The sequence below is a fragment of the Octodon degus genome, unplaced genomic scaffold (genome assembly GCF_000260255.1).
Source record: "Octodon degus isolate 3935 unplaced genomic scaffold, OctDeg1.0 scaffold00052, whole genome shotgun sequence".
Taxonomy (NCBI): domain Eukaryota; kingdom Metazoa; phylum Chordata; class Mammalia; order Rodentia; family Octodontidae; genus Octodon; species Octodon degus.
This window is the reverse complement of record NW_004524628.1, coordinates 7192421-7212596: the sequence shown is the minus strand read 5'-3', so window position 1 is coordinate 7212596 and position 20176 is coordinate 7192421. Positions and strand designations below refer to the sequence as shown.

The 20176-nt window shown below is 51.7% G+C and overlaps 1 protein-coding gene across 7 annotated transcripts in view; it reads right to left on the bottom strand.

Annotated features, from left to right (window-relative positions):
* The window catches only part of Npas2 (neuronal PAS domain protein 2), a 151485-nt gene that overhangs the window by 72352 nt on the left and 58957 nt on the right, over positions 1-20176 (bottom strand). For 6 of the 7 annotated variants that reach the window (XM_023717549.1, XM_023717547.1, XM_023717548.1 and 3 more), the window contains exon 2: positions 2499-2552. In XM_023717549.1, the coding sequence (XP_023573317.1) occupies positions 2499-2530 (32 nt within the window). In that variant the 5' untranslated portion in view covers positions 2531-2552. Of the gene's footprint in view, positions 1-2498; positions 2553-3393; positions 3460-20176 lie in introns of those variants that run through there. The other variant, XM_023717551.1, reaches the window with a different exon arrangement.

Sequence of the window (20176 nt, the reverse complement as noted above, 5' to 3'; positions counted from 1 at the left end):
CACACAGCCTGCTTCTCACTGCTGTGACAAACACCCAACATGGCAGCTTATGGGGAGGAGAGACTTTTTGGGCTCGTGGTGTCCGAGGCTTCAGCCCATGGTCACTTGGCTCTGCTGCTTGGGTCTGCGGTGGCCCAGTGCACTGCAGCAGGGGAGCATGAGAGGAGGCCTGCTCAGCACAGGCTGGCCAGGCAGAAAGCGAGGGGACTCGGTGCAGCCCATGGCCCTATGTTCCTTTCAGGAACCACTTCCAGGAACTGTACTTCCCACGACCAGGCTGGCATGAGAGTTTCCGCTGTCTCCCAGCAGATCCAAGCTGTAAACTGGACATAATCTGGTTTAGCACCAGAGCTTTTGGCACAGGTGTTTCTGGCACACCGACATCTGGCGAATGCTGAGCATGCGAGCACACGACCACGCATGATCTCTCTTCCTGAGAGCAGTGGGGTAGCGAGGCGGGGCCAGAGGGCTTAGGAGGGAAGCATGAAGGGGGACAATGGCGAAAACAAAACTCCCTTTGACTCCAAAGCAACATCAAAATGCAGGTCTTAGTCTGGGCTGGCCTGAGAGGCTGAGTTTATTTTTATTTTATTTTATTTGTCTTTTTGAGACAGGGTTTCACTATACAGTTCAGGCTGGCCTTAAATTCACTCTGTAGCCCAGGCTGGCCTTGAGCTTACAGCAGTCCTGCTTTAGCCTCCTGAGTGTTGGGATTGCAGGCGTGTGCCACCATACCCGGCCTGAATTTGATCTTGTGTGAAGAGAATCTATTACAGTTTGAGAGGTAGGAGCAGAGTCTAACAGGTTTTGTATTTTGTTTGCTTTTTGAGACTGGGTCTTGCTATGTAGCTCAGGCTGACCTTGAACTCTTGGCAGTCCTCCTGCCTGAGCGCCCTGAATATTGATATTATAGGTGTGCGCCACCAGGCCCAGTGATGACATAAGATTATGGAAACCCCTGTTTAACTTCCCACCTGTCCCTCACAAGACCTTTCTGATCTCTGACAGACTTCTCCACCTCACTGAGCCTTAGTATCCTCATCTGTAAAAGGAGACGAAGGCCAACATGTACCTCACAGAGGTTCAGGAGGTCATGCAGGTGGAGAAGCACAGCCAGGGGCGAGTGGGGGGCGGTAGGGTGTCTGACCAGGAGATGGGGGGCGGTAGGGCGCATGGAGTGGCCAGTGAATGCTGGCCACTGCTCTTCCACATTGTTACTAGTACCCTGCAAATGTATTATGGTAAAGCATTATTTTCCTACCTGGTATAATCACATGTAGTCATTGCTACTTGAAAATAGCTACTTGGTGTGTTTCGTGGCTGATTCCCAAACAAGCCCTGCAGAAGGCAGGACAGACATGACGGCCCTCACACTGCAGGTGGGAAGACAGGCTGAGACACAGGAAGTGTGCTAAATCCACTAGCTCAGGATGCTTTGATGGCTTCCTGGAAGAACCCAGGGAGAAGCACCTTGGGGAGAGGCGTGGGAAGCCAGCGTATCCTGGAGAGAGACGAAGCCCGGGTCCCCAGGCCCTTCTGCTGCGGTCTCGTCATTCACTGTGTGGGGTCAGGCACCCTTGCAGGATGTGGCCTGCAGTCTGCAGAGCGCCGCAGCAGGGAGCCAGGGCTCCTAGCGATGGGGTGGACGTCTGGTGCTGCAGAAGCAGGTGGGTGTCACTTGCCTTGTTGTTTGTTTGAATTTTTATTGTGGGGATTTCAAGCATATAAAAAAGATCAGGTGAGAATAAAATCAGGTCAAAGCAGAAGTTCCTAGGACTAGTCCTTCTCCTACAGCAGCCTGACTCTGTCCATGCCCCTGATCCATACCTCCACTTTCAGATTGTTCTTTAAGGAAATACTGAGAGAGTTTAAAACAATCCAGACTCCCTGATTTGTTGCAGATTTAGATCTTGGGAGGGAGGAGATCTGTGTCCATCAGGTCTGGGCTGGCCTGTGGCCTGGACCCCACCGATCTGTAGCAGCTGCCCAAGCGCTTCATTCTCCTGTGCACTCTGAAAGCCTGTCACTCAGTTTCCCCAGAGCTGAGCAAGGAACTGCCTACGTGGGTGGCTCATTGGTGGTTGTGACATGCAGGCATTCTTGGCCTTCCAGCTGTCAGTGTCACGACCATTCTTTGTATCTAGTTATTGTTCAGTGAATGTCCCATGAAGGAATAGAAACACACAGGGTTTTAAGACCACCATCACAGCAGCTCCCAAGCTTGCATCTCCGGTTGACCCAACCGTGGTGTAAAGGCTGACACCCCCAAGCCACAGGCCGGAGGCTCTGAACCTGTGAACAGGAAGTGCTCAGTGCTGCCCTGGGTGGTCCGCACCCAGAAAGGGCTCAGCGAGGGCTTTAATGCGCTAATTTGACTCTACATAAAGCCAGGGGAACGAGCTGGGTTGGGGTGAGTGCACCCAGCCCTGCAGTGGTGTTAACTAGCACCAGACACCCCCAGAGGGCGCTGCAGAGTGGGGAGCATGGCCCCTGCTTACCTCTTGGCTCTGTCTTTCTCATCTTCATCCATTAGATTTTCTATGCAGTTTTTCCTGCAAAACACAACCAAACCAAGATGATTATGGCTTGTGTCTGGATCTTTCTCACAGCTCTCTGGTTGTCATAATTTTGTCCTACCTCCCATCCCTTAGCCCCATAGCTCTCCAAATTTGTGGCGCCAACACCCCTCTGCACACTCAAAGTGTACCGTAAAGTGTACCAAGTGCCCCTGGGTCCGTGGGTCCGTGTTGGGAAATGTTCCGGTAGGTACACAAGCACTCTACCCTTCAGTGCCACAGTGGTGATGTCATCAGATGCCAAGTGGCTTCTGAAAAAGTCTACTGTGCCCTCCTGAGAGGAGGGCTTTGTTGTTGTGGTTGCTTTTCTTGTTTTTCCTAAGCTAACAGTTCTGATGAAGAAATGTTTTGCTCTCATGGACTCCAACATTCCTCAGAACACACTTTGAGAGCCGCTGTGGAGACTCAGACAGTGAAGCATCCTCCAGCGCCTCATGCCTGAGGCCAGCAGGTCCCACAGGGCAGCGGATACCTGTGAACTGATGGCGACATTGTGCTTGGCTATTCATCCCCCCCGCAGGGTGCCAGTTGCCATGATCTCCTGAAGGACAGTGTATGTGTTGAAGAATCACCTCAGAGGGCTGGAAACCTCACACTCAGACCCAGGGCCCAGGGATGTGAGATTAAGTGATGACCCATGTTCTTGATGCCCAGGTCCCCAGGCCTCCCTCCCTGTCCAGAGCCTCCACCATCTGAGCTGTAGTGCCAGGACCCTTGGAAGCCAGTGACTCAGTTTCCTCTCCTGTCCAATGCAGGGAGTCACCCCTCAGAGCATGCCCGATTCCTGCTTTCATTCCCACAATTCCCAGAGCCCCACCTGTCACCAGCACATAAAGCAGAAGCATTCCCAGATGTCACAAAGGCAGAGCTTCGGGGCACAAGAGGCAGACGGTGGCAGTGACTGAGGTGCATGGGGTGGGGACAGCAGAGAAGCCATGTCTCCCTTGCTTCACTTTCAACACGGAGCATTTCAGGCCGTTTATTCAAATGGACTGATAATTGTGCCAGAAACAAAGTTGCAGACCATTTTGCGCACGTGTCTGTGTGCGGGTGTGCGTGTCTGTGTGCGGGTGTGTGCGGTGCTGGGCACGGAAGGCAGGGCCTTGTGCAAGCTAGGCAGGAGCTCTCCACTGAGCTGCAGTCCAGCCCTAGGTAACAATGTTAGGGCAGCTTGCTCAGAGATATGCAGTCTGCAGCACCCACATGCTCAGGAGGACAGGAGGCTGCAGATGTCGCCTCTGTTCACAGATGGCCCCTGCTCAGCATATGGCAGTGTACTGGGGACAGGCAAGGAATGTGCTCAGTAGCTGCATCACAATTAAAATGGGGTTAACATCTGGAAACAGGCGAGCACTTAACGCCTTCCAGATGGTCTGCTCCAACCTTATGACATGGAAAACAAGGTCCATTCACTTGGTGATGCTCCACCCAAGCCCTGAGCTCCCTGGGGAAGTGGTGGTGGCCCAAGTGCCCAGGGCAGGGGCAGGGCTCCACTGTGAGCCCTGTCACTGGCAGCCCTGGACAGAGTGACTTCACAGAGGGCTGGGTGGCCCAAGGTACTAGGTCCTGTTTGGGTGGCAGGGTTGCTTAGTCACAGGCTAAACACTGAACAGTGACTCATAGTTATTCTTTATCAACTCAGTCTTCCCTGATTTACATCTGCTTATCCTGTGACATTTCCTGAGTCCGTGAATCCTGGATGGGCCATGCCCACTTCCTTTCTTCCCAGTCCCTCCCAGGTCCCTGCCCCCTGCGGCCCACTGGAGCCCTGTCCGAGCCCTGCACTGTTCCTGTGTGAGGAGGAGCGGCTCAGCTCCCAGGGCACTGCCACAGACGCACCACAGTGGGGACTTGTTTTGTCACCACGTCTTCCCCATGTATTTTTATTTTAGTTAAAGAGTTATGGTGAAATAGACATAATGAAACTCACCACCTTAGCCCTCCAGAAGGCGCCCACCAGAGCACTGAGCACACACAGCTGAATTCAGTCATCCCACCATGTGGCAGCAGAACGCTCCCCGTATTGCAAAACTGAAACTCTCCATCTTGTAATCGGTAGCTGTCTGTTCCCCACTCGCTCTGGCCCCTGGCAACCACCATGTCACTCTATCACTGTGGATCTGCCTACTTTAGATGCCTCATGGGAGTCGCATCGTATGACATTTCTCCCACTGTGGCTAGATTGTTTCGCTTAGCATACATAATGTTCCCAATGTTGATCCAAGTCTCATGTGTCAGAATGCCCTTCCTTTTGAAGGCTAAATAATATTTCATCATCTGCATAGACCACATTTTATCCACTCAGCTCCTGAGGGCCATCTGGGACGCTTCCGTCTCATGGCATTGTGAACACGTAGGCACGTCCCCCTTAACTCATAATCTGGAGGAGCTGGGAAGGACCAAAGGTAAACAAGGACCTGAAAGAGGAAAAAAAGACCGAGGAGGTCAGGCTAGAGGGGGAGCAGAGAAGCTTAAGAATACTAAACAAGTATTAGAGGCTCAGGCCAAAGAAGGATAGAGTTTAAGAATTCCTCAAGAGTATAGGGGTTTCCAAGAGGAACACTCTGAGCAGCTGTTTTTGGCCATGGAGTGCCAGAGAAGGGAGCCTGAGCTCTGAGAAGGACAGGAGACTCTGTGGAGCAGAGACGAGACCTGTTGCTGGGCAAACCCCAGGGAACTAGGCTACTGTGCCCTCCTGGGCTCCCATGTTCACAGGTGCACGCGTCAGGGGCCAACATGGATAGATGGCACCGTGCGCACACTGGCAGGAGGCAGGCTCACAAAGGGCTATGTGTAAGGGGTGGGGAGGGACCAGGGCCCCAGAGGGTGCCGGTGTCACCCAGGGTTGGTCACAGCAGTGCTAAGGATAAGAGAGATGGTTTTCTAAATCTGGAAATGTGTCAGAGAAGGGAGGAAGCTTTTGGTGGTGGGACACAGCCAGGAAGGGATTGGTGAGAGGAAGCACCTTCCTTTGTCTCTGCATCCTGATAAGATACAGATGGAGAGTTCCCGCACGCCCACTCACTTCTCATCGTACCAGTGTCTTCCACCATGTGGCACAGGGGTTGAGTGAGAATGAACCAGTTACACTGACACATGGCTGCTAAGCAGAGTCCATACATTCTTGAGGGTTGGTTTTTTGTTTTTTTTTTTTTTTTAGTTTTTTACTTAATGTCTTAGTCCTTTTCTTCTTATTTGGACAAAATACCTGGCTCCCACAATTTAAGGAAGGAGATGTTCATTTTACATGGTGGACAGGAAGTGGAGGGAGGAAGGAGGAGGTGGGGGGATAGAGAGAGAAAGAGACAGACTGACTGACAGACACAGAGTCAGACAGAGAGAGAGACACACACAGACAGACAGACAGACAGATAGGCAGAGACCCTTTCAGGTCATGCCCCCAAGGACTGCCTCTTCTGCTCTAACACTGAGGCAGCTCAACCCTATCATCTGGTCACCATCTGCAAGTCCCATGTATGAGCACGAGGCCCTTGGGGACATCTAGACAGAAACCATAATACCTAACGTCCTTTGTCTGTCCTCATTCGTGACACCACAGGACATTTTGCTGCCATGTCCCCTAGGCTCTTCTTGGTCTTGCTGCTTTCTCAGGCCTGCCCAGCTGTTGAACATAGTGGTAGTTCTAGGCAGCATTTGTACAGTGTCACCCAGTCTGGGGCTGGCTGTTCTTTTGCTCATGGTCAGTCTGGGCATGAGGGCATCGGAAGGAAGACCCCAAATGAGGTCTTCCTGTCCCAGCGTGCCAGCAGTGTGGCTGCTCCCTGGGGCCACGGGCCCTGGCCACCTGGCTGACGGGTGGTGGACCTACATGAAAGCTGTATGTTAGCTGTACATGCAGTATGTGTCGTATGTTCTTCTTCACTTTCAGATAATCCTTTCACAGGTGAAGGGCCTCTACATTTAAAGCAGTAAATCTAATATTAATCTGAAAAAAAGCACAGATGCATAGTTCTCCCTGTGATTTGAAGAGTCTGGTGTACAGTGACACCAGAATAAGGACCAGGCCCCCCGCCCTCCCCCTAGAGGTGCTGCGCCTGGAAACAGCAAGTGCGCCCTGGAGGATGTAACCGCCTGCTGTTTAAGCCAGGTTCTCCGTCCCAACTCTGCCAGCCCCGGCCTGTCTGTCCTTACTCCAGGCCTTCATTCCTGTGGCGTCATAGCAGTTGATGACATCAGTGTAGCGTGAGCCTGCTGAAGCTGCTCTCCTGATGCCCTGGCCATTCTAGGTCTTTGCATTTTCATGCCAATTTGGCAAGCAGCCTGCTAGTTCTGTCAAGGTGCCTGCTGCAATTTGGGTTGCACTTTTCTAGCACTTAGAGATCAAGTTGGGGGAATGAACGTTACCAATGCTGGGGGCTCTGGTCCGTGAGCACGGCACTCTGCAGCTGCTCCTCCTTCCAAGCTGTGTTGAGGCAGCTAATTATGTCCCACTCAGTGAGAACTGTGTCCCCCGTGTGTGATGTTCAGTAAGGTCACAGTCAGTCCCTGAGGGCCGGTACAACAGGGATGTGAAGGCAAATGAAGAAAGTGTGGTGTGGGGAGGGGTGTCCTGGGTGGGGTCTTGCTCTGGTGTTTTAGGGGATCACAGAGGGCCTCCTGGGGAAGGCACCATTGGAGCTATGATTGTGGGAAGTAGGGGACCTGCCGAAGATCCCCTGGGATGCCAGGAGCCAGTGGGCTGGCGGAGCTAGTGCTAGGGACACAGAATCAGAGGGGAGGCGAGCATCTAGGGAGACAGCTGCCGCCTGGCTTTCATCTGGGTGGCAGATGAAGGCTCTGAGAGTTCTAACCTGAGGAGCAACAGGTCTTGGCCAGTGCCAAGTTGTGAGAAAATGAATTTTCCTTCTTCCAGTGCCAAGTTGTGAGAAAATGAATTGTCCTTCCTTCTGGTTCTGCAGGCTGAGCCTGGTGTGGTCATCCTCTGCTCACAGCCTGCCTGCCCCTCAGGGCGGACTGCATGCAGCACTGCCCACCAAGATAGACTTGGGGCAGAGGGGGGACCAGACCCCATCCTGGCTCCTCTGCCCACTGCCACACAGGATTGGTGGGTGCCCACATTCAGAGCTGCCCTGCCAGGCATGGCAGCACATGCCTCTAATTCCAGTACTCGGGAGGCTGAGGCAGGAGGATTGCTATGAGTTGGAGGCCAGCCTGGGCTACATAGTGAATTCAAGGCCAGCATGAACTGCATACTGAGATCCTGTCTCAAAAAAACAGGACAAAACTAAACAGCAGATTCAGACCACCAGTATAAATCTCCATGCCAGCCCACTTAGCCCATGATGTGGAGCAAGTCCTTTCCACATGCAGTTGCTTTGCTCCTTGCAAACCGGAGGCTGCCCCACTCCGGGCAGGAGGTGCCCTGTGCTTCAGGAGCGCAGCCAGCCACACCGAGTCCCATGCCGGCCTCTCCTAACTGTCCGACCCTTCAAAGGCATGCTGCGGTCACGGGGCTGCTGTTGTGGCAGCTGACACCAGCCTCATCCTTTCTTCTCACCTGCCTTGAATTTCTTTTGTCTGCGCAATGCACTTTGTTTTAAAAATCTGATGCATAATGACTGCACATATTTATGGGGAACGGTAGGATGTTTTGACATACGTGTGCATTGTGTAATGATCGTATCAGTGTAATTAGCATAGCTATTATCGAAGTTGTTTGTCTTATCTCTGTGGCAGGAACATTTAAAACCTTCTAGCTCTTCTAAGGCACACATTGTCAACTGCAGCCTTGCCACTGTGCAACATGACACCGGATCTCTCCCTCTTATCTTCTAACTGTGGGCCAGCCTTTCTCTACCCTGCTCGTCCCAGTCTTTAGAAACCACTATTTTACTCTCTACTCCTCTGAGAGGAACTGTTTCAGATTCCATGTATGAGTGACTCTGCATCCGGGTTATTTCATTTATGTCCAGCCCCTCACAAGCAGACACACAGCGGGTCAACAGGTACAAGAGAAACCTCTCATCCAATAGCACTGGTTATCAGGGAGCTGCAAGTCAAGGCCACCATGCCGCATCATCCACTCCAGTTAGAATGGCTGTAGTCAAAAGACAAAAGACAGTGAAAGCTGGAGAGAACCCTATCCCTTTTGGTAGAGATGTAAGTTACTATAGCTATTATGGAAGAATATCGTGGGTCGTCAAGAAATTAAAAGCAGAACTATCATATGACCAGCAGTCTCACTCCTGAGCATATGTCTAAGGGAAGAGACACCAGTATATCTGCAGAAGGCATATATGCACTTGCATGTTTGTAGAACTATTCACAGCAGTCAAGCTTTGGAGTCAGCCTCAAAATCCAACAATGCATGAGCAAAGAAAGGAAGTGTGTTATGGATACACATGGAATTTTATTCAGCCATAAAAGCATGTGATCCTGCTTAAGATGGACCTGCCTTGCATATCCATGAAATACGCTCTGCGCAGAATAGCTTGCCATGGGTGAAACAGACACTGACTCGGGGTCACGCAGACCCAGGGTGAGGCAGGACACATGCCTCCACACACAGTCATGCTGCTTGGGAGGGCTTAGCAAGAATGCCCCAGGCCACTGTGAGGTGCGAGGGAGCAGAGTACGGGGATGATGGAGGTCCTTTCATAGCAGACTCACAGTAAACACATCCTCACTGTAATGGGCCTGGAGGCCAGAGAGCAAGGTGTGCTGACGACATTGGGGCGATCCCCTGAGACTTCTCCCCTGAGGACTCCAGAGCACGCTTTCCCACAGCCACCGACTACACAATAAATTGGAGTCCTGGCTGTGGGTGGAAGGGGACCAGCAAATGACAGTGTGACTATTTTCTTGTGCCACATTGGCCCTGGGGCTCACAGGGATTCTTTAGCAAGACAGGAAATGAATGAGTCAGTCAGGTGCCAAAGCCTCCTTAGGGACTCGCTGCTCACTCCTGGGTCTCCAAAGAGATGCCCAGAATATGCATAGCAAGGCGGCTTCTCCTGTTAGAGCTGGGCTCAGCAACACTTTTCTGTAAAGGGAGCCCCATTAAATGTTTTAGAAGACAATCAGTGTTCGTTACAACTGATTTATTCGGCCACCGTAGTGCAGAACCAGCCATTGATATTATGGAATAAGTGGGCATGGCTGTGTTTTAGTAAAACTATATTTAAAAAACCAGGCTGGGGGTCAGCTTCCCCCCTGCCCCCGGTAGTTTGTTGGCCCACGTTAATCCCAGTACTCAGAAAGCTGAGGCAGGAGGATTGCTGTGAGTTCAAGACCAACCTGGGCTACAAAGTGAGCTCAAGACCAGCCTGAATTGCATAGCTAGACCCTGTCTGAAAAAGACAAAAAACCAAAACAAAATAGTGCTAGATTCACTACTAACACTTCTCCTCCCCAGGGTCTTTTTAATTCAGGATTTGTTGTACAGTCTCTCCAGGCCCACTGGAGCACTCTGTATTATCCCGAATTTTCCATGAAATGACTACCAGAAGCCTGTCATGATGCAAGGCCAGTGTTTTTAACCAAACAAAATCATGATGTCTTCAAATTGGCTGCAAAGTGGTTTGAATTACAGGCCTTCGGCTAGCTGGAAAATCCCAGTGCTCCTCCCCACCATACCCAGGAAACCTGGTGCATTTCATTATTAAAAAGAAAAATTACTGAGCACAAGAACAAGCTGAATTCCAAAGAGGCCAAAGCACGCACACACAGCTCCCCAGTCAGCGGGGGTTTCCTTCCCGCCCGACAGGACGCCTCGCCCGGATGCCTCCAGTCCGCAGTCAGCCCTGGTGCAGGTCTCTGCCGCACACCTGAGAGCTCAGGAGTCATTTTTCTTTACTGTATTTAAGAAATGCAAAGGTTCTGTGGCTCAGCCACTGATGAACTGCGACGCTCATTTCGTCTCCCTTTGTCACTGGGGAAGCTCGGAAATGACTTCCACGTTTTGGTTCTTCCTCTCTGAAGAATGGCTTTTCGGGTTACAGTGATTCATTCACTGGGGAAAAAATAGGTTTTGTAAAAGAAAGTGACAGCCAAAGCCGAGATCTGGCTGCTCTGGCAGTCCAGCTCCCCTTCAGCTAAGGAACCCTCGGCCCGTCTCCTGGGACCAGGCTGGCAGGGCCAAGCTAACTGGAGCCCATGGGAGCACCTGCCTCGTCGGCCATGTCTCGGGGCACTTGCTGGGCCAGGTTCTCAGAGGAAACTGGGGCCAGACCCTGAGCAGGCCCCCGAGATTGTCATCTCCTGCCACAGCACACACATGGCAGTGCTGGGCCCTAGCTGCCTGTGGGAGCCATTCTGCCCTGCTTGCCTTTCTCCAAGGGGCTGGTGACTGGTCCAGGGAAGTGGAGGCAGTGAAGGAATAGATGGAGCAAGTCAGGGAGCGTGTCATGGAGTAGCTTTACACTGGCATTGTTTGGCCAGCAAAGAATTTCCAAAGTAGGAATGGTCGCAATATCTGGGTTGAAGGACCACCTTCAGGTGGCATATTGTCCTCACAGCCTGACACCCGTGTTCCCATCACTAGTGAGTCCTTCCAGGGGGCTCCTTTATCAGGAGTTCAAACTGCACAGTGTCACCCTCAGTCGACTTCAGAGCCCGGTGGGGGACAGCGCGTGGCCAGGGTGTGGACAATAGATGCCGGGAGGAATCAGCAATGGGGCAGGAGATGAATGAGTCAGCTCGCGGCTGAGTCAGCGTGAGCCTTTGTTGGGCGCCGCCGCGTTCAGCTGCCATGGATGAACTGAAATGACCCCCACGGTACAGCTCAGCCCCACACACCCCCTCCTTGAAACTGGCTCCAGGCACTCGTTTTGGGCAGGGAACCCGTATGCTAACGCAGCTCGCGACTGCAAGGAGAGCCAAAGGGAAAAAGATACCCTCCGAGGGAGAGTGCAGATTCATCTTGGACGCCTGGGTGGTGCAGCCCTGGGCTTAACACCAGAGCTTCAGGTTGTGTTGAAGCGAGATGTGGGTGCTTCCCACAGGCTGCCGAAGGGGACATCTGGGCATGAACCAGATGGAGGTTTGAGCGTCCTCCACCCTCCTTCCGTGGCGGCCAGCAGTGGCATCCACCAGAGCCCAGGAATGGTGACCTCATCTGTAAGAGGAAGTAAGCGGCCATGCCGAGCCCTCGAGGCGTCTCATCTGTCGATCAAATGCCCCCTCTCCCATGGCACAGTGGGCAGAAGCTGCGCCTTCTCATGGAATGGGTGGGGACCCCAAAACTGAAAGCCACTGGCTCTGGGTGGGGGTGGTGTCCTTTCTTGGCCCTGCCCTCCCCTGGCCCATCCCCATAGTTCTCTGAAATGGAGACAGGGCCCACTGTGGCCCTGCTGCCTGGCTGCACGGCCTGGAGCTCCCACTGTGGGTCCCAGGTAGGCCCACGGGGCTTGCAGCCAGTACCGGCAGCGCGGGGACCCTTTCCTTGTGTCTGCCTGACAACTGTGGTCGGTTCTGCCCGACTTCTTCTCTTGTGAGAGGTATCTGTCAAGGTAGCTTCCCCTTATTCCTTCTGTTGCCTCTCCAGTGCAATTCTGCATAGAACAGAAGAGATGGACGGAAGTTTGCTCAAAGGCCCCGGACTTGGGAGGAGCTGGGAGCCCCAAGGTGGCACGGAGGGGTGTGTGTCCCCGGGAGCAGCAGTGACTCCCGCAGCCCCGCCCTGCAGCCCTTTACCCCTCACCCTGTGAGACCTGGGCCTGTGGGCAAGCCTACACAATTTGGGGGTTGGGGAGGAAAGTGCCTACAGCATCCCTTTTATTCTATACATATTTGGTGCATGCTAACTTCACAAAATACTGGTATCATGGTGACTAATGCTGATCATACTAATTCCTCCCACCCCTCTTATACCCACCCTGGTCCTTTTTATCCTGGCTAAGTCTTCCTTCCTTTTCTAACTCATTCTTAGGAGTACATGTTTGCAATATGTAATGATCATACTCATGGAGGGGCGCTGGTACCTGTACACAGTACCTCATAATTCTTCGTATAGCCCCTCCACCTCTTAGGCCAGCACGATTCTGTACAGAAGTGCTTTTGGGGCTCAAAACCCTCAAGAGGCCCTTACCTGCTCCTTGGGAGACCTCCCCAACGGAGTCAAATTTTCTCCCCTCCCCAGGACCCCACCTTCCCCTATGGACAAACATGAGCCTACCCCCAAGCCTGGCCCCCCCATGGTACCTGCGAGGCTCACCTTACAGCACCATGACTCCAGGGCTGGCCACCACCTGCATGCACCAAACTAGGCTCGGCTGGGAGACAGAGGCAGACTGGGAGGTCCATTTCTCCCCTAAAGATCTGGGAGCACATGGTTCCTGCTGGTAGCCAGAGAGTATGTGGACCCTAAAAACTGCAACCCAGTAAGTAGTTCCGTGTCAGGCTGCCCATCGGGACGTACCCACCCCAGGCCTAAGAGTGTGCTGTTAGCTTTGGGACAGTGGGATGGAGAGTGTTCCAACCCAGAATGACACCCCTCCAGCTTGTGCCAGACAGGTGTCCCCAAGGTCGTCCTGGGAGGTAACAATTCACCTCCCAAGACACTTGAATCCCTGATAGGTACCAAACATGAAGACAGCCTGGCTTCAGCCAAGAACATGGGACTGGGAAGGCGGGGGTCCTGATGAAGGGCCATGGGCAAGAAGAGGCTGGAGGTAGATGCAGCAGGAGGCCCTGACTTCTGTGGGACAGCCTGGCCACCACAAATCATCTAGAAAAGAGGGATCAGTGGTCCTGGGAATGTTGGTGGCTCCTGAGGGTTGCTTCTGCAGGCTGGACCTCGCCAGTTTCCAGATGTAGACTGAGGTACTTGGGGCACAGAGGACAGCCCTCAAATCTCCATCCCTACTCTGGGCCTTGGGCCCTGGCAACGGCAAAAAAAAAAAAACAAAAACCAGAAACTGCAGGAGAAATGGGAAGCACGCTGCTGCTGCTTTTTAAAAATAAAGCCTGACTGAGCTGTTTTCTTTAGTGGATGGGTGTCCAGTGAAGTAGTCCCAGCACATCCGTAATTCACCCACAGGAGGATTTCTCACTTGCCCCAGCTCTGAAGTGCCAAGAGGCAGCTTCAGGCTGCAAAGAGAGAGAGAGCTCATGTCCCTCAGAAAAGTCAGCAGAGGCTTGGGACAGCCTCTGAAGACACTGCAGTGCCTGGAACACACGAGTTGGAGCACTGCCCTACCTGTAAAGCTCTGGCTTGTGCACAGCCATCTGACCCTAACTTCCCCCCAAATGATTAACAGATAACATCCTGCACCCACAAGCAGCAGTTTGCAAAAACCCAGCCAGGAGGGCCAGGGAAGATAGCTCAGTGGCATTAGCACCTGCCTGGCAAGTGCAAGGTCCTGAGTTCAGTCCCCAGTAACACACACACACACACACACACACACACACACACACACACTCCACCCAGGATTCAAAACAGTCAGTGTGGAAGTGCTGGGCAGGGGGACTGCAGCACCCTGGCTGCCCTGACTCCAGGGACATTGGCACCCCAACCCCAGCACCTGCCCTGCCTCATGTGCCCACCCTGTTCTATGAGGGAAATATGGTGGTTTAAATTTTTAAAAATCACAGTACATGACATATTGCCACGAATCCCCTCAGAATCCTCCCTTCACTTCCAGCACACTCACTCCATCTCCACTGCAGTTTGAGAAGTTCTCCTTCATGAGTACCTTTGGTGTACGGTAGCAGCTGCCTCGATGTCCTGAACCAGTTCTAAATGTCTGCCTTCTGAGGTGGTTTAGCTTCTGGGGAGATTGCGAGTCTTGGGGGAGGGGGACTCAGTGAGATGTTCTCACTGCTGCCTTTGTTTTGGATTGAATTCAGCAGCACATTGGTCCTATTTTTATCACACCTCGTGAAGATACTCATGGAAGAGGACTTCGAGAACTGGCTCAGAGTGGGGCAAGAAGAATGGGGTTCAGTGTGCTCAAAGCCCCAGGGGAGTATTCTGCAGAGAAATTAACGATGGTGCATCTTTTATTGTGACACACACGCATGCACACACAACGCAGTTTTTACATAAGCCCTGCATTTTTTAATCAGCTCTTGGATTTGTCCCTCCCTTTCCTTGGTCTTAGCTGCCTTGATCCCCACCCTCACTTCATGATAACCCACCCCCACACGGGCAGGGTGGTTCCCACCCCTGGGCAGTTCTGCAAACAGCCTGTGTCTAGAGCTCAGGGCAGGTGCTCTGTCGGGGACGCACAGCTACCAAACTGTCATTGAGGAATCTGTGTTTAAAGGCTGGGAGGAGAACAGCTGTAGATCCTGTAAGCATTCATCCTAATGCAGGCTCTTGGGAGACCACACAGTGCTGAGACTCTGTCCTCCAGCCCCAAGGTGCCTGGCCTGACTCTTCAGGGAAAGCACAGAGTCCCAGGAGATCCTGGGAGACAGAATCACCGCTAGGGAGTCGCTTGCTCAGGACAGGGCTAGACAGGGAAAGTAGGTCAGCCTGCAGCCTGGCTCTCCTGTGGCAATGGCAACATACCAGTGACGCCCAGGCCGAGCCGGGTGGCCCCACCAGCTCCAGGTGGCAGACAGAGGACCAGGTGCGAGGGAAGCCCAAAGAGTACTTGGGAGGTGGCTCTCAAAACAAACCCAAACTAGACCACACCCATTGCCACTTCCCTGCTACTAAGGACAGATGGACTCTAGTTTTCAGGGTGGTGTCATAGGCCACTGCAGGGGACAGATGGGTGCAGTGACAGTGGTGGCACTGCCTCCCAGCTCACCTTCCCCCTCCACCTGTGTCCCTGACTCCCACCCACATCAGCAAGCTGGGTGCTTCCTGGGGTGGAGAGACTTGTGGCGCAGGGCTGCCCCAGAAGTCAGTGCTCTGCTGTGCTGTGGCCAGTCTGGGCTTCAATGCAAGGGCCAACCCTTGTGCGGTGCTGGTTCACAGCTGCCAAAGCACCAGACACTCTCAGAGATGCTTTGGGAAGCCAGGTGACTCAGCCTGCTTCCTGAAGCCCCTGCCTGGAAGCAGGTCACCCTTGGAAGAGGCAGCACACGTGGTAGGTCCTGCTGCCCAAGCTCCAGGGAGGACAGGACCCCAGCCTGTCCTCCAGATGGCTCTCCAGCAGCCTTAAGGGCCACAAGGACAGGATCTGTACAATGCAGATATGTGTGAAAGTCACAGCCTTTCTTCTCAGATGCCAGACATTGTTTCCTCTCAATCCCATTTCCAGTACAAATGGATGAGATGGTTTTGTCCACCAGTTCTTTAGAAACATCTGTATCTAAAAACCCAAGGCTTCAGAATGTTCTCCAGACTCTTTTCAGGAAGTGATCTTATCTGAGCCATTTTCCCTGGCATCTGTAAGAACAGAAGGGCAGATGTTGGTGCTCCTCCCTGCCACCTCCTCCACCCATCCCTTGGCCTTTGCTTGAACTCCTGTAGCAGATGACAAATGGGATCCGTCACTGACGAGAGAGATGCAGACCTGCAAACCAAGAGGCAAGGGGCTGCGGAGTCCTGAGTGCAGACTGGGACCCTGCCATTGAACCAGCTGGGTTACCAGGATGCTACCTGCCTCAGTTCCTCCCTGTTCCTAGCCACATGTGAGATCTAAAAACACAGCGTCTGTGAAGCACCCAGAATGTGAGACACAGGGTAAGAGCTCGGGTGGCTGCTTTTATCGCTGTTCACAAACAATTCCAAAGGTGTAGAGCGCTCCACCTCCAAACGTCAAGTCCTAAGCAGGGACGTCATTTCTAAAGCCACAAGAGAGCCACTGGGTACCAGGGGACGTGCAGAAAAAGGTTGCCTGGCCATCAGCTCCCATAAAAGTCTTTTTCTGAGGAGCCGGGGTATACAACATTTCTGTGAACTAAATCATTTCTTTGTATGGCTCAGACCCACCCATGCGCGCGCATGCGCACATGCATGTACGTACGCACACGCATGCGCCTTCTGACAAAACTCTGGGCCCATCAGTTGTAATAGCTAATAGACACCTGGTTTCCAGGCGACCACAGCTGACTCAATTTTAATATTAAGATTTTGGGTAAAATGGGGAGGAACATTTAGATTGTTTTCAAAATTTTAAATAAATTACACAGTCAAATGTAGCAAAGTAGAAGTTAAATTGGCTATGCATTAGTCCTCGCTACTATTCGAGGCATTTCTTAATGCAATGGTGTCACCTCCAAGTGTTCTGCCACTCGAGTCACTTAGGCAGTTCAGCAGATGTCATGCTGTTAAACGCTCATCTTTGCCTAAGGAGAGCTGCAGTTTTCAATTCCTAAAGCATGCTAAATTACCAGGTCCATGAAAATCTGTCAGATTCTTCAGAATAGAACTAAATAGTCATTTTAAAGCACCCTCTTTCCTCCCTGGACTAGAAACCAAGTTCCTGTCCTGGGAATGAAGACCTTAGGCCGATCCCGCTGATGAGGGCTGCCTCTGGCCCATGCCTGCAAACATCTCAGGTCATGGAAGCATTTACTAACGACAACAGCGTCCACGTCCTTTGGCAACCCAGCAAGGGTTGTACTATGGTCAGAGCAGTCCAAGGCGCAGTGCGTGCCAGCGCCCGAGATGGTGAGTCAGTTGTACACAAGCAGCGTATCGCTGACTCGCTCTCGGCTGGTTGCGGAGAAACACATGCGATGGATTTGAGTCCCGATTTCTAGTAATTTGGCCTTTGCCCTTGTGTGCCCAAACAGAAAAGATGGGACTGTGATTTAAACTTACTTTTTCTTTTGGAGTTTGTTTTTTCGAGACAGGTCTCCCTGTTTAGATTAGGTTGGCTTTGAACTATGTAGCCCAGACTGGCCTCTGATTTGCAGTGATCCTCCTGCCTCAGTCTCCTGAGTGTGGAGATTAGGTGTGCGTCACCACACCAGGCTCTGATTTGCCTTTAGCCAGAGGGAGGAGCTGAAGTGACGGAGAAGAGCCTTACAGAAACTTGAAGTGTCAAAAATGATACAGTGCTTCTGTACATGAGCAAGCAGTTGGCAAAGTGGCTGCAGAGCCGTCGCGAGGTCTCTGAGTTTGCAAATCTCCTAACCCAGAATCGGGGTCGTGTTTGCGCATGCACTGGCCTCTGCCCTTGGGGGATGGTGAAGGAGCAGGCCAAGGAGTGCCTCAGCATGGCCCAGGGCTGTCACCTGAGAACCAGGAGCCCGGAAGCCCAGCTCTGGGGCAGCACAGGTGTGCTGGGCATCTGGGTTGGACCGCAGAAGGGGCCCCTGCTTTCCTCCCTTTGTCTCTCCCCTCCTTGGCCCATCAAATATTTACACAACTGGGCTGCGGGCAGGACACTGGTGGAAGAAGTGAGTGAGAAGTCAGAGAGGGCACTGGAAGGGGCCTCCTGGGAGGCCGGCACTGCCACGGGCACAGAGAGGACACCGAGACCAGTGCCTGGTCTTAGAATTCATGGGTCCGACAGCAGCATCTGTCACCTGCCCCCGTGACTACACGTGGTGGTTAAGATATGAGACCCTGGCTAGCAGTGAGGGACCCAGGTGTGAGAGGCACCATGGTCACTAAATGGAAGTATCTGTTGGATGGAGAGGGTGGTGGAAGGGACATTAAGGCCATCTGTTCTACCTAACACGGACAGCCACCAGGATAGCTGGTCTGGGTGCCCAGGCTGTTCCCTAGACTCTGGCGTTGCCATCCCTGGGTGGGCCGGGCAGTACTCTGTGGCACTCAGGTGACATCACAGCTGCAGCCCTGGACTGCAGTCCCCGACCAGTATGGAACACAGTGATTCTGTTCTCTTTCTCAGCCCAAATACCCTCAGGTGCTTGCTTTCCCTCAACTGTCAAGGACTTTCTTTTTTTTTTTTTTTCTTTTTCAACAAATAATACACTGCATATATTCTTCTTAGTGGTTAATTGCTGTACAAGATGCGGACTTGTGATCCTATTTACAAACACCATTAGAACAAATCGTTCTATTCATTAACAGAATGTAACTATATATCTATCCCAACCACTTTGAATACACAGATACAAAATGGACATTCATCTGTATACCCCATTTTTTCTAAGTTCCGTTATTGAATATTATAGGTGTGTAAACTCAGCAAAATATTCTAAAAGAGTCCAGTAGCCCATAATAGCATTGGGTCTTCTGTTTAACTGGCAATGTCAGAAATTATTGACCTTAGTCCCCCACAGCTCAACTTAACAGCATGGCTTTATTTCTTATAATTTCGTCTTCATACTTTTCTGCTGGATGGTTAAGACCAAGGTAAAGCAGGACCTATGCAACAAGAGTTGTAGCTTTTTGGTCTGAGAAGGTCAGTGAAATGCCCTCAGGATTTGTCCTGAGATCCTGTACCTCAGATTGTAGAATCTTTATCAGTGCAGCCATGTGGATGAGTCACGGCCAATGCTTGGCCAATGTGCTCTCTGTGAAAGCCTGAGAGAGTATCTTCTCCCCATGTGACTCTCTACGTCATCGATCACTTTCCTCTTTGGCCCCATTATCTTCTTGATCAGAAAATTTGGGACACTACCGAGGTACATGATGTTACAGTACAAGTTCTCATATGTCCTGAGTCTTAATTGACCTTAGAAGGCTAGGGCCAAAATGTTGGCTTTCCTTGTAGCCCTCCTTTTTCTCTAATTTTGGTCTGCAAACTTAGGTTGTTAACCATCCAGAAGAAAAGCTTATTGTTATTATCAAACGATTTGGGCTATCAATCTTAACCTCACTATCTCACTGCATTTCAAACATCTTAGGCATAATAAGGAACAGGTATTTTTCATGTCAAGGACTTTCTAAAACACGGTCTTTGGGGCATGGTGTCTTTGGTGTGGTGGGGCTGGAGGGCCCCAGTATAGGGCATTGGGCTCCCCTGGGCAGGCTAAGGTCCCCAAGGAGGGGGCAGGGTGACACAGCAGCTCCTGGATGCCACACGAGCCACAAGAGAAGGCCGAGGGGACAGGGAAGCTGGTTCCAAAGGCAGAATCGCAGCCCTAGCTTTGCAGCCACCTTTGCCTGTTCACTCTTATGTTTAACAAGTATCCTGAATTTATTAAAACTATTTATGGCAATTTCTGTTAAAAAACACAACACTGTCCTCATCCATCTTATTCATGGGATTTGGCATTCTGCCACTGTGGCTTTCCCCAGGCAAAAGGTACAGGTTCTGAGTTGATACGGGCCACGGGGGTGCCAAACAGTACCACAATAGGCACCTATGAAAGGGCATTTGCAGAAGTGCTGCAGAAAGTGGCGGGAACGATGGGATAGGTGGGTTTCGGGTGTGAGGGAGTCACGGCATGGCAGCATTTACTGTCATAAAATGTTTTAGAAATTTAGACATTCACCATATTTTTAATCATTCTTCATGCAGGATAAGCAAGTCACAATGCAAGTGAAGATTACAGTTACTGAAACTGAGTGTGTAGAGACCTTGCTTAAGTAGATCTCAGGGGCATCACAGGGTAGCCCTTTGAAGCACTGTGCATGCTAATTTGCTTTACAAGAGTAACTGTTGTTACTACCTAGATGTACCCCATAGCATCATGTGAGTCTCAAATGTCTTATCAATGAGGAAAATTATTCCTGTCTATTGAGATGGGTCCTAGACACCTCTCCTACTGCACCTTTGTGAAAATATTTAGAAGGTGTTTTGTCTTAAGTAACTCAGAAC